At 43.3% G+C, this 13,022-nt stretch overlaps 1 protein-coding gene across 1 annotated transcript in view; it reads left to right on the top strand.

Annotated features, from left to right (window-relative positions):
• The first annotated feature begins 1,515 nt into the window (after positions 1 to 1,515).
• Positions 1,516 to 13,022, top strand: part of BTAF1 (B-TFIID TATA-box binding protein associated factor 1) — a 47,785-nt gene continuing 36,278 nt past the window's right edge. Inside the window, exons 1-3 of the mRNA XM_035329915.1 lie at positions 1,516 to 1,529; positions 11,472 to 11,595; positions 12,617 to 12,731. Of these exons, the coding sequence (XP_035185806.1) occupies positions 1,516 to 1,529; positions 11,472 to 11,595; positions 12,617 to 12,731 (253 nt within the window). The remainder of the gene's footprint in view (positions 1,530 to 11,471; positions 11,596 to 12,616; positions 12,732 to 13,022) is intronic.

The raw sequence follows: 13,022 nt of genomic DNA, 5'->3' as shown, positions 1-13,022 counted from the left end.
AGGCACTCTGTTTCCCAGTGCTCATGTGTGTGGGTCAGGCCTTTGTAGGGGACTCATGAATAGGCTTGACCTGAGTGCATAAGACAAGACTGAGGTATTATGTAGCCATGCCTTGGTTACAGTTATAGAGATGGTGAAGGTGCAGGTGGAATGAAGTGTGTCTACCTGGTGTGTGTGTGTTCTTGAGGAATGGATGAGTGAATACATACTTGAAGAGTTAGCTACTACACGGGAAGGCAAACCACTCATCGTGAAGGCAGGGGGTGAGCAGAAATCTCTATGGAAAGGTTCGGGATGCCCTGTGCACCTCAGGGGGCTCTGGAGCATTATGCAGATCCACGGATTTATGCAAGTTTATGCGTAACTCCCAGGACAGGAAATCCCACTGTTGTGTTATGAACTGATCCCGTGAAAGGTTACGCAGCCGGCTCTCTTCCCACCGCAGGCTGGGCCCACTAACGCAGTGACTACGCTGAGACTTCCTCCAGCCCGTCCCCGAGCTTTTCTTTCCCAGACTCCGACTCGCGCTGACGCCGGTGGGACAAGGGCACGGCGCGAAGCAGGAGCCAGCGGGACGGGACTGCGAGCAGCGGCTGGGAGCCCCCCGCAGCTGCTGGCTCCAGAGCCGTCGGGGCCCCAACGGGCCCGGGCCTCGCCCCCCGCCCCCCGCTCCTGCCCCTTCACGGCCCCGCCGCCCCGGCCGCCGATTGGGGAGGCCAGCGGAGGGCGGGGGCGGCCGCCAGCTGCACTACGCACGGCCCCGGCGCGACGCGGAGCGCGCTGCACGCCGGGAGTTGTAGTTCCCGCCGAGCCCGGCGGCCGCGCCGCAGCGCCGGGCGAAGGCCGCGGGGCAGCGTATCTCGGCTGGGCGGGGGGAGCGGCGTGAGCTCGCCGAGCTGCCGCCTGCCCCCTCTCGTCGGGCTGCCGGCGGGGAAGGGGCGGCCCCCAGTGGTGCGCTACAGAAGGCCTCCTGCCGCGCGTCCTCCTGCCTATCTTCGCCCCGCGGCGAGGGGGCCGTGCGCTCGCCTGCAGACCTCCCCCCCTTCCCGCCGATGGTACGCGCCGCCGGAGGCCTGCGCGCCCCCCCCACCCGCCGCCGGCTCGGCAGCTCCATGGCCGCTCCTGCTCAGTCCGGCTGCCGCCTGCGCCCGCCCTCCCCGCTCTTAGAAGCGCCCTCCCCATTGGCTGCGGCCGGGCGGCCTTGCCAATCAGGAAGCGGCTCTCATGGAGGAAGGGAATAAATACAAGATGGCTGCTCGTATAAAACCAGGCGTTGGGCTTCGCCCCGGCGATGGGCGGCTAGAGCCTTTAACCCACGCTCCGAGGGTTGCGCGCCGCCGCCGCCTGCGCCGCCGCCGCCGCCCCGGTGGGGAGCGAGACCCCGAGCGCTGCCGCCCGCAGCCGCGCTCAGCCGCTGATCGCCGGCGGGGCCGAGGCCGGGTGCGGCGCCCGAGAGGCCCGAGCTAGGCCCCGCGCCCTCCTCCCTGCGCCCGCCGGGCCCCGTGCCGGGCGGCCATGGCCGTCTCCAGGTCGGTAGGGACTGGGAGGGGATGGGGGGGAGGCTCCGGGCCTCCGTGCGGCCTGGCTGGGATGGGGGGTGGGGGGGGTGGGGGGGTTGAGGAGCACTGCCCCATTTCCCCGGTGGGCCCGGCAGCCCGCCCAGGCCTCGCTACGGCTCTTCCGCCTCGCCGGGCCCGGGGGTGGCAGCGGGCCCCTGGGCCTGGGTTCCCCACCTGAGCCCGGCCCGCAGGGGAGCCCTCTTCCTTCTCCTTCCCTCCCTCCCTCAGCCCCCAGGGGCTCCGCACGGGGCGCCTCGGGCGGCCTCTTGAATGCGCCGCCTTGGATTTGTTGTGTTCGTCGGGCTAAAACAGTGGGGGGTTATGATACCGAGCCGCAAAAACCGAGGAGAAAACGTTTAGCCTTTCCGAGTCCCTAGTTGTAAAGTAACAGGAATAAAACAGGCTTCCGTGGAGGAAAGTGATTAGTCTGCTCTGGCTCTGCCTCAAGATGTTGGGCAGTATCTGCTTACACACATGTGCGCCGGGGTGTGCCAGTGTTTAAAGTTATTCACTGATACAGAGGTACGTCTTAATAGAGCTGTTCTATTAAAAAACGCTGAGCTCAAATTCCTGCCATCTTTATTTTGTGTGTGAAATGGGCATGTTAAGCTTCCGTACAGAATAGTTGAAGAGAAACATTAAATCCAAGTTAACCTTGTGATAGATTAGCCTCAAGTCACATGCTGGTGGAATCTCTTCTTCAGATTTGCTGTAACAAAAGTAAATTCAATTTCTGAAGCTGTATGTGGAGTTTACAGCTCTGTGTAGCAGAGCAGAGGTGTGCACCCTTAGAATTCAAGTCCATTATAAATCAAAATGTGCAGTAGCAGTATACATTTTAAGTCTTCTTGTAGGGGTACGTTAGTTTGAGCTTAGTAGTTTCTTCAAAATATCCCTTTATCTTATTCTACTCACACTTCTTATGTTATGTTATTATATGTTAGGATCTGCTCCTAATGCTGTCCATAAGAACCTGAGAGCAGTAAAAGATTGCTGTAACAAGGCTACTATGTACTTTAAAATAATACTGTAAGCAGTTGCGTAAAATAGAGTAATATTCTAATTTCATTAGATGTAGGGCAGTCTGCTTAAATAATTGTGCTAAGGTACGAGTGATATGGGGCTTAACTGGAGTGTTAAGGTAGAACTGAAAAGTTTGTATACTGAGGCCAGGTATACCCTAAGGATCAGTGTCAAATCGAGTTAACAATGTTTCCGTATTCCTGTAAAACTACACTGCTTTAGTGAAAAGCAGTAGCGCTCTGTGCAAGGAGTTAGATAACACCTGTTTGGTCTGGTAACCGATAAGAAGACAAACTTCTGTTTTGGCTAAGGTTCATTCTTAAGCCTCACTGAAGTACTAAAAAGTCGATGTGTTAATAAGGTCATGTGATGCATAGCTTCAATGTCTAGTTTTAAGACCAAATTGTGAAACAAGTTGAACATAAGGAATTGAGCTTTAATAAAAGTGCTGTGATACTTGTGAGTTGGTATAGAATTGTTTCAACTCCGCACATAAATCATGTAAAAAAAAAAATAATATTTTGGAATGCTGTAACACCTTGGCTCTTCCTGGAGAACTCCTAAGTTTCTCTATAATTTGCAGGTGTGCTATTGTGCAAATTTAGCCTCAGATGTACTTTTTGATAGAGCAAAACCCATCCATATCCCTTTGAAGTTACACAGCAACTCTTGACATATGAGCCTTTGAACAGCTTGACCACTGATATTATAGTGTCAATATTGCTTTTGGTATATTCAAGAAACCTTGTCTTCACTTTTTATTTCAGAGCATTGAATTTCTAAGATCCTTTCTTTTCAGACTTACAAGTGTTCAGGACAATTATTTGTTGTGTAGCACATACCTATGTTACTGTAGAAGGTGTGGCTGTTCCAGTTTTTCTACCAGTTCCATTTAAATGTAGAGATAGGAATTTTTCCTCTTAGTTAACTTTTTATATATTTAAAGGAACAACATCATCTTTCACTGCTTAGTGATTCAATCTATACAACTGTGGGAAGAGAGGGAGAAGATGATTCAAATTAATCTTTCTTCAAGCACCATAGGCTTTACTCAGGGTATACCAAACTTTGATATTAAAAAAACACACACACATACACACACACCTTCACTAGTATTAAGTCTCTATTGGAATCTTACTTAAAGAAAAATGGAGGTGTGGGGGGTGTTTTTTTTTTTTTACATTCTCAAAACAAATTATCAAGTGTTTTTCTTCTCAGTAAAGTTTAATTTTTGCTGTTTAGTGAATTGGAAACCTTTCTTAAAACTAGTCTGATCAGAGTGATCTAAAATAGAGGGAATGCTTTGAAATATCTCAACTAGGTTGCAAATTTGCAGTTCTGCTATTAATAAGATAATCTTAAAAATAATTAAAGCATCACTTACTTGTAATTCATTGACAAAATGGATCCTGACACTTTAATCTGTTGCATATAACTGTTAGTTTTGTTTCATTATGCTGTTATATGGTACAATAAAGATACATTCCTATGTAACAATTCTGTGATAATACCCTAGAAAATGCACCTAAAAGCAGAGCAGTGGACACCTCATACCAAAAGATGTTGTAGAATAACTTTTTATATATGTTCATCTCCTTGGTAGTTCCATGCTGAGAAGACTAGACTACTAACCTACCAAACACTGTCCTCCTGTCCTCCCCAGAAGGAGGTATGGCTGGGTGGGAAGGTTCTTTCTGTGAACAGGCAAGCTAATTTGCATAGGCATTCTCTCCTGTTTCTGGTCTTAAAGTATATGTGAAGTAGAATCATATTTGCATAACTAATAAAAATAATTAAGATTCTTGACAGTGGAACTGAGAAGGGGAAAAAAAAAGGAACTGAGAAGTTTTGCTTCACCTTCATTCCTATGAAGTTTACATGAATAAACACAATACCTCCTTAATAACCTTTAGAGGTACTTTCTGTGAAAATCTAACACTGCCAATCTATGGAGAAGAACAACAATTATAGATTACTCAGTGATTGAGTTCCAGTAGATGATAAAGTGTTGATGGTACCTTTCAATATCCAATATAAAGGTCTTTTCAATTTCTGTCATGTGTTTAAAGGCAGCTCATGTATCATCATTCCAACACCAAGGTGGCTAGTGGCTTTCTCATGTTTTTTGAGGGCCTTCACACTGAGGGGGAACAGATTTTAAAATACAGTGATAAAATGCATGAAGCTGGTAAGATGCGTTAAGGGTAAACAATTTGGTTTTAATAGGCATGTCCTTAATTTTACCCTGAAATAAGTTTACTTGTACCGTCTTAAAGACAGCCCCTTCAGGATAATTTCAAGACATTCCTAAGCAAGCATGGGGGAGCGTAACTGCTGGCTGCTGTTGCGAGCTGTTCTGCATTTGGTCCATATGATCTTAATACTGGTTTCTAGAGTTTTCACTGTCTTCATTTGCTTGGATTGCTATATAACTGGAAGAGTATAGAATGGAAACTGAGTTTTCAATTTAAAAGGAAAAAAAAAAAATCATGTCAGAAGGCTGTGCTAGTAAAGCTCCTGGAAAATAAGGGGGGTCTTATATGTTGCTCTTGGCTTTTGAAGTATAGGGCAGTGACTACCCAGTAACAAAGGGCTGCGCTGGTTGGTATCATTATTTATCTAAAATTTTAGGTTTGATATTGCATCGTTAGGGGGCTGAAATTCTTAGAAAATGTCAATTATCAAGAACTTTTGTTATGGGCCCTATACACCTTTTAGAAATGTTCCTTTGGGCTTACCACAAACTCTTCTAGAGAAAGAACTTACCTTCTAGATCATTTGGAAGCTGTTACTTCATGCGTGGAAAGCAAGAGTTAGCCTGACCAAGAAGCATGTTTTCACTCCTACTTAAAGGAGTATAGCTACCCGTTCTGTCTTTTGCAAGCTCTTGTAGTCTGCATCATTCGCACTCCCCTGCTACTCATCAGGCAGATACACTTAACAAATGCAATTGCCAGAGTTTTGGCTAAAAAGCCCGGGGGGAATAGGGTACCTCTCCTCCCATTGATGGAAGCTGACAGAAAGACCCTGACAGGGGAGCTGCCTTCCCAGCAGCAAGTGGGAGGGAGTGTGCCTGCAGCCCTGGCGAGGGGGAGCAGAAGTAGCATGTGTGCTGCTGCCCAAATGAGATAGAGCTGTAAAATTTCTCAGACACCTAACAGACTGACATGAAAGTCGAAACCAAGTATTGCACACTGATAAGGACTGTAACCCGTCCCAGCAGCCAAAACTGGATTGCTCGCCAAGGCGTTCTCTATCACTTGGCGATGCACTTATTGTGTTGTATTAGCGCATCTTTGTGCGGCTCTCTAATTTCCGTTGCTATTTTCTCACTGTTTTTGTAATGTAAGTGGTCATATCTATTACATTTAGATAGTTACATATATAATAGTTAACAAATATGAGAAAAGACTTCTTTACTGTGTGGGTGGCAGCAGTGGAACAGGCTGCCCCCAGAGGCTGTGGAGTCTCCTTCTCTGGAGATGCTCAAAGCCTGCCTGGAGGCCATCCAGCGCAAGCTGCTTGAGGTGGTCCTGCATGGCAGGGGAGTTGGACCAGGAGATCTCCGGAGGTCCCTTCCCATCTCAAGCATTCTGTGAAATAAAGCTTGTATAGCCTAACACTGCAACTCATATAAGATATGAAATATGCATTCCCTAAGGAGTAGTACTAATTTTAGCATTTGGTTGGCCTGTGTGTGCAGTATATAATACTGTCACCAGTGATGATGGAGCCCTCATTTCATTCGAGCTGTCCCTTTCACTGCTCTGTAGGAAATGAGGATTTCTGTTGTCCACAGCCCGACCTTCAAAACCATTTACTCCAGTCTTGCACCTTTCAATTCATTCTTGTTGTGTATCCTCCCCATTTTTGTTCTGAAATTTGATGATTATTTTCTCTTGCTTGCTGACTGTATGTTGGAAAGTTGCTTTCTCAATTATTTAACATTTTATATGTGCTTTTAACAAGGGGTTGAATTTTTATGAGCTGCAAAGCTGGCCAACCTGGGACCAAATGGTGAAAAACTGAACAAAGGTTTTAGGTCAAAAAGAAGAATGAAGGCATCTACACTAGAAGTTAGGCTGAACTTCACAGTGAGTGTCAACCCCTGTCAAGTCTAAATTTTAGTTTGGTGAAGTTTTCTATGTTTCTGGGCTATTTCTGTGCTAATAAATTTCTGGGTCCTGAAACGTGATCTATAGTGTAAACGTGTAAGGGTGTTCCCTTCCCTTCTGATGGGTGCCAACTTGTGGTCTTGCAAAGAGCTCTAAGTTAGAATGTTGCTGGGACCACCCCATGAGGGTTTTTCTATGGTCACACAACTTTAACAGGTTGGAGGATTGCTGGGATAAATACGAGCTGTTCTGTACCAGTGGCTGTACTGTCAGTTACTGTGCCCTGGCATACAGGCCCAGACACAGAAGTGGAGCCCAAAGCAATCGTTTCATTGGCAGTGGTGATCAGTTTGCTGTCTGTTTCAAGCCTAAACCCATTTGAGGTCAACAAATGTGAAGTTTCCCCACTGATGTACTGTGGGAACCCTATCCAGTCACACTGCTTACACTGGGGTGATCAGAACCATTATATAATTCAGCTGTGCACATCGTCTTTTAGAAATATTTTTGAGATAACGTTGATAACCTCTATATCTTGACCTGTTCATTAACTATCCCACTATTAGCTTTCTAAAACCTCTGTAGCTGATGGGCTTTCAAATCCACGTTGTCCAATTCCCAGAGCAGTACCATAAGGCTCGCTTTAAATATTAGGCCAAGTATCCCTTCAAATGGAGAGTACCCCTGTATTTGGAGATGTACCTTCAGGCAGCAAAGAACTGAAAATTAATGTGGGGAATAGCACAGGTCAGTGGTTTGAACCATTTGCCTGCTGTGCCTGGGTACAGTTCTGTGTAACTTAGGTTAATGCAGACTACGCAGAACTCTTCAGAAAGCAGCAACTGGAATGTGAACTGACCGTGCTACCCGGAGGGTGCTCTGAGTTGGTTTGGCGGTTCTTCTGAAAGTACTTGCTCTCGTGTTGGTCCGTTGCCATTTTTTGTTTGTCGTCTTTGCTGCAGTAATAACATTGGAAGAGCAAAATGCTTGTTATGTTTACTGATTGGGGGTCAGTAATAAAGTTCCAGTGTACTTCTGTTCACAAACCCCCATGTAGTTAACTGAACTAAGCCTGCATGTATAGTCGTTCTGCATGACAGTGTTGATAAAGGGCAAATCTCTCTAATCCCAGTCAACCTTGCAGTTCTGGTGAACAGCAATGAAAACTAGATTGTTTACTGTTTTCCTTGCCTACAGTCTTCTTCTAAGAACTGATTTATTTATTTTTTTGATTGTTCAATAAGCCATTTGAGTAGTAGCAGTCAAGAGGGAAGGATTGGGTCCAATGTGGGATGGCTGTTCAGTTGATCACAGACCTACTGCTTATTGAGTATTTCTCTCAGGCAGTTCCCATCCTGGAAGTCAGAACTTCAGTCTGACTAAGACCAAAGACCTTTAGTCTTATCAAAACTAGTGAACTATAATGAAATGTTCTACTTTTGATGACTTGGAGTATTTGTCTGGGGAGGATTCTCTTGCCCAATCTGGGTGTCTGATGCCAGCTTAGATGGTGTAGAGGATCCTTGCCAATTGAGAATGACAAGGGTCTCCTTCCTATATCCTGAGCCACATCTGCCGCCCCGTGTGCGTGACTCATCCTGAAGTGCGCTCAACTGATGCTAGATGCCTGCTTGTAAGCACCTGAATCGAGGTCTTTGTGTCAGAAACATTTATAATGAACTCTGTGTCAGTGTAAAAGCTCGTGGTATTTCTTAGAAGAAAAAAATACTTACTTTGAATGTAATACTGTTCGTAATGACTTTGAATTGCTGTTCCAAGTTGTCTTGCTGATACTGAAAGCCTTGTTTAGAAAATCTCAAATTTCTCAAGTGAGAGGAGAAAAATATCTAACTCGTGGAAAAATTAGTGCTTTGTAGTGAGCTCACGTAGCAAGAGTTCACATATGATTGCTGTCCTGTTGATGAGATGTAGTTGTCAGCTTGCGAGTTCCATATGCTTAGAGCTACTTTCATATAGCCTGGGTTGAGCTCTTTTAAAAGTTGCACCTGCATTGTAGAGCATTTCACTCTACTGTATTGATTCTGACCTGATTACATTTGGAAAAGGTGTAAGGCATGCCGTGGTATGCTTATGGCACTGCTTGGCGTGAGAGGCAGAACCACATTTCGTTATAGAACTCTTTTAGTTCTTTTTGATTGTAAAAGCAAGTTTAGAGACATAGTTTGCTCTGAGCAAAAAAAAAAAAAAAGCTTGTCTTCAGGTTCTCAGAATTAATTCATTTAGAAGTTGTTGGCTGTTTTTCATTCTTAATGAAACAAAGAATGCAAATTTTAATTTAAAAAAATTAGAGCTGCTGATCAATATCAACTTTCCCAATGGTACCTCTTCAGCTAGAGCAGGAGAGTGCAGGCTGTGCTGGATTCTGCTGCAGCTGCACCAAAGCTTAATTAATTTAAGAATTTTAATACCCCCAAAATACTAACTGTTTGAGAATAGCATGTCAGGGAAACTTGGGGGAGGGCAAGGAAGAATGATTGGCATGACTAGGCGTTAGTCAGACATCGTTAGCTGTACTTGCCAATTCTAATTTATTTTGCTGGGGTTGAAATCTTCCTACAGGGATGTGAGACAGTAGAAAGATTTTTTATTATTATTATTTTGCATTTGTGTGTGAATTAAGCATATTAAATTCTAAGATCAGAAATTACAAACCAAGCCTACTGCTGTTAAAAACAGGTAGGTAATACTGCCACAAAACTTGGGGGGTTTAGGAGTGAATATCTGATTTTGTAACTGAGATTGGAATTAAACTTGGGTCTTTCTGAGGGTAGGCTGTCATAGCAGTTTCCTCCTGTTTTGTCACATGAAGAGTTCTAGTGCAGGAAGTGGTCGAAGTTGCACATTCTGCTTGAACTTGGCAATGAAAAAAAGATACTTTGATAGTTAAAGGAGTGGGTGGCACTAACTGGCAAACTGCTTGACTATGGAATACCGAAGTTTCGTGGAGAGACGAGGACCAAACTGGGTGAGATTAAGAATGAGAGAGCAAGCAAGCTGTGGTTCCTCTGCAAGGCAGTGCATTTTGCAGTGAATAATACTGAGTGTTTTAAGTCAGGTTGTTACTGCTGTCAAATGTATTAAAAAAAAAAAATACTGGTAAATAGCTAAGTTCCTAAGGATGTGCTGTTATTCTTGACTAGTGTATTACCAGTGATTTGGAAGACTTAGATCTCTAAAGCTTTTATTTTCCTCTAACTTGTCTACTTGCACAAAACTGCTTGTTTAGAAATGTTTGGGTTTTTCTTTTATGTAACATTAAAACAGCTTGCTAACTAGTAAATCATAGCAATTGGAACTTCAGTTTCATAAGTGAAATGGGCTCATCTATTATAGTAGTAGGAAGAGAATTATGTCAAAGCTGGCAAATACCAGAAGTGTGCTTAAAATACTAAAATGATTTGAAATACTTTCAGTTAGAAAATGCTTCTTATTTAATGGTTATCTACTCCAGTATCTCTGGTTTGAAACTGTTGCATTTCTGTAATGTTTTTGCCCTCATTCTGTACCACGGCTCTGCTGTGCATCAAATTATAAAAATTCTCAGGAATAAGTGCAGGTTAAGTATATGAAAGAAAATAGAATTTGCAGTGATGTTACAGAGGGGTTTTTAAGTACTGGAAATAATGTTAAAGACAGTTTTGTTGAAATGTAATTAGTAGCAACAGCCCAGTGTGCAGGATACTCATCCTTTCCCTATATTTGCTGAAACCCAGGGTCTGTGTTCAAGGATGGGGAGTTGTCAGGTTGCCTGGATCCTTATTTTGTGAGGCTGATCTAGGTGAGCTTCACTGCTTTGTAAATTGCAGCTCTGTATGGCTGTGATACTTGGAACTGTATCTTTATGATTAGCTTTAAGGCTAGAAGGGGTGATTCTGATTGCACTACGCAGAATCTAGACTTGCATTGGGTAGTGAGCACATACTGCTCAATACCTCGTGGACAAACTGGGCACCCTGTAAAGAGAATTCTGACTTCCCCGCTTACAGTGGAGGGAGTACTGAACACTTGTCACTTTCTTCATTGAACTGATTATCTAGATAGGCTAACTATATATTTCAAATGCCTTTTTTATTTTTGTGGCAACTTTCTCATTCTGTAACTATAAACAAGAAATATTAACTGTTATGAAAATAGATGTTTGGAGTCTTTTTCCCTAATGCAGGGTTACTGTGAAAACAGGTCTGCTGCTTAAATTCCTGTGTTTCATGGGAGGGCCAGAAGCATCAGAATATTTTGACGCTGTAAATACAACAATGGGTTTGGTCTTGTGTATTCCAGGTAGTTGGGGGGAAAATAAGTGAAAAGTAAAGATTTCTGGTACTCTGGAAAAGCAGAGTTTGACACTACAGATCATAGGTCTTCAAAATAAATGATAACTCACAGTATAAATAATGGAGCCCTTTGCTTTCTTTATCTGATAGAATTTGTTGAAGATCATTTACAACCTAACAATACTTGTTTTTCAAGACTGAAAATCTTCTCAGAAGGAAGGAACCTATTTCATTTTCCTCTTGTAACTTGCATAATGTTTAGAACTGAAGTTATTTTTTCTGCTTACCAGAGTTCATGTGCTTTTAGAACAAGTCCACTTACTATTAGGTAAAGAGGTTTGTCAGCCTGTCAGTAGACAATCTGCAGGCAAACATTTCTTCTATTTGCATTAGATAAACTGGAAAATCTGGGGGAATATAAATAGAAATGGCCAGCTGAACTATGAATAGCTTAACTTTTTCGTTTTTTGTCAATCATTTAGGCTTGATCGTCTCTTTATTTTACTGGACACCGGTACAACACCAGTAACAAGAAAAGCAGCTGCACAGCAACTTGGGGAAGTAGTGAAGCTGCATCCTCATGAACTGAACAATCTCTTATCTAAAGTAAGCATCTTGGGGTTTTTCTGAGCTTGCTATCAGCACTTTAATGGTGAGAACAGAACAAGTTTTCTGGGGTGTGGTTTCTGTGGGTAGAAGCAGCAAAAAAAATAGTATTCTTTTGGAGCTCCCTGAAAAAAGGAGACCGAAGAAAAAGGAGCCTGGTTCTTAAGCATGCTGTTTTGTTAGCCACTGAGATGGTTACATAGGTCAGGTTTCACTTTGTGTTCAGTATAGGTATTCAGTGTTTGCTGTACTTTCAGATTTTCTGCTATGAAGAGAATCTATACTGTGTTCTAAAATTTCTGCTCCTGCCTATAAAGATTGTTACTTGTGTTATACAGAATTAAAAATACAGGAAGCTGCATGTCTTTTAAAAGGCTGGAAAATAGAAACAGGTTTGCATTAGCTTGAGACTTCAGCCTGTCCAAGTCCAGTAAAAACACCAAGAATAGTTTTGAATCTGACAGCTGGAGAAGGCTGAGTGAACTCAGTTCTGCTCTTAATGAACAGGTGCTCTCACCACAATTAATGGTATCAAGAGAGTGGCCAAGGAATTACGAATATCAAACAACTTTCATGGCAATAAATAGTTTTTTCCAGATTTGAGGCACAGTGGTAAATTAGATGAGCGTTATGTTGCTGCAAGTGACCCATGTTGGCCCTCTTCTTGGATAACGTTTTAATCTATTTTTGAACGCTACCTTTTTGAAACCTAAAAAAAGTTTCAGGCCTTGTTTGGTACCTGGAAGAGACAGTCTACATCTTACAAAGCAAGGAAGAGATTGGCTGATGGAACTAAATATAACTTACAAGATAATATTAACGTCTCGCTACGGCAAGTGTGAATGACACAGAGAGGGTTGCTCATGGCTCCTCAGCTTGTTTTCTTGGCCTTTGCTTTTGTTATTTTGAATCTTGTCTTGATCCATAGCAGTAAAAGTGTGTTATATAGAACGTAACTGATAGGTGTTCTAAAAGTACATTTTAAACAAATCTTGTTTTATTTGTTAATCTTTCTTTAAAGGTATTAGTGTATTTAAGAAGTACGAATTGGGATACCCGTATTGCAGCTGGCCAGGCTGTTGAAGCAATAGTGAAAAATGTGCCCGAGTGGAATCCAACTCCAAGATCAAAACAAGGTGCTTTTTTTAAATGAATTATGTAGAGTTCATTTTATATCTGATGCAAACTCCGTTATGAGACTTCTTGAGGCAGCTGTGCCATTCTGTTTAAAATGAGCCTGCCCTGTTTTTTATATGCATGGACTGTAGTAAACCTCTTTGGCTTGAGATGTTCATATTCGGTTACAACATGGTGCCTGACCTTTGCTTCTTCTAAGATTCCCAGGTTTCAGCTCTGTACCCTCAGAATGCTTTACTCTGTATAATTAAGATGAATAATAACTAGTGAAACAGCAAAACTTCTAACCA

Source organism: Oxyura jamaicensis, chromosome 6 (assembly GCF_011077185.1).
Source record: "Oxyura jamaicensis isolate SHBP4307 breed ruddy duck chromosome 6, BPBGC_Ojam_1.0, whole genome shotgun sequence".
Lineage (NCBI taxonomy): Eukaryota > Metazoa > Chordata > Aves > Anseriformes > Anatidae > Oxyura > Oxyura jamaicensis.
Note: the sequence above shows the minus strand (reverse complement) of the source record. Positions and strands in the feature narration are given on the sequence as shown.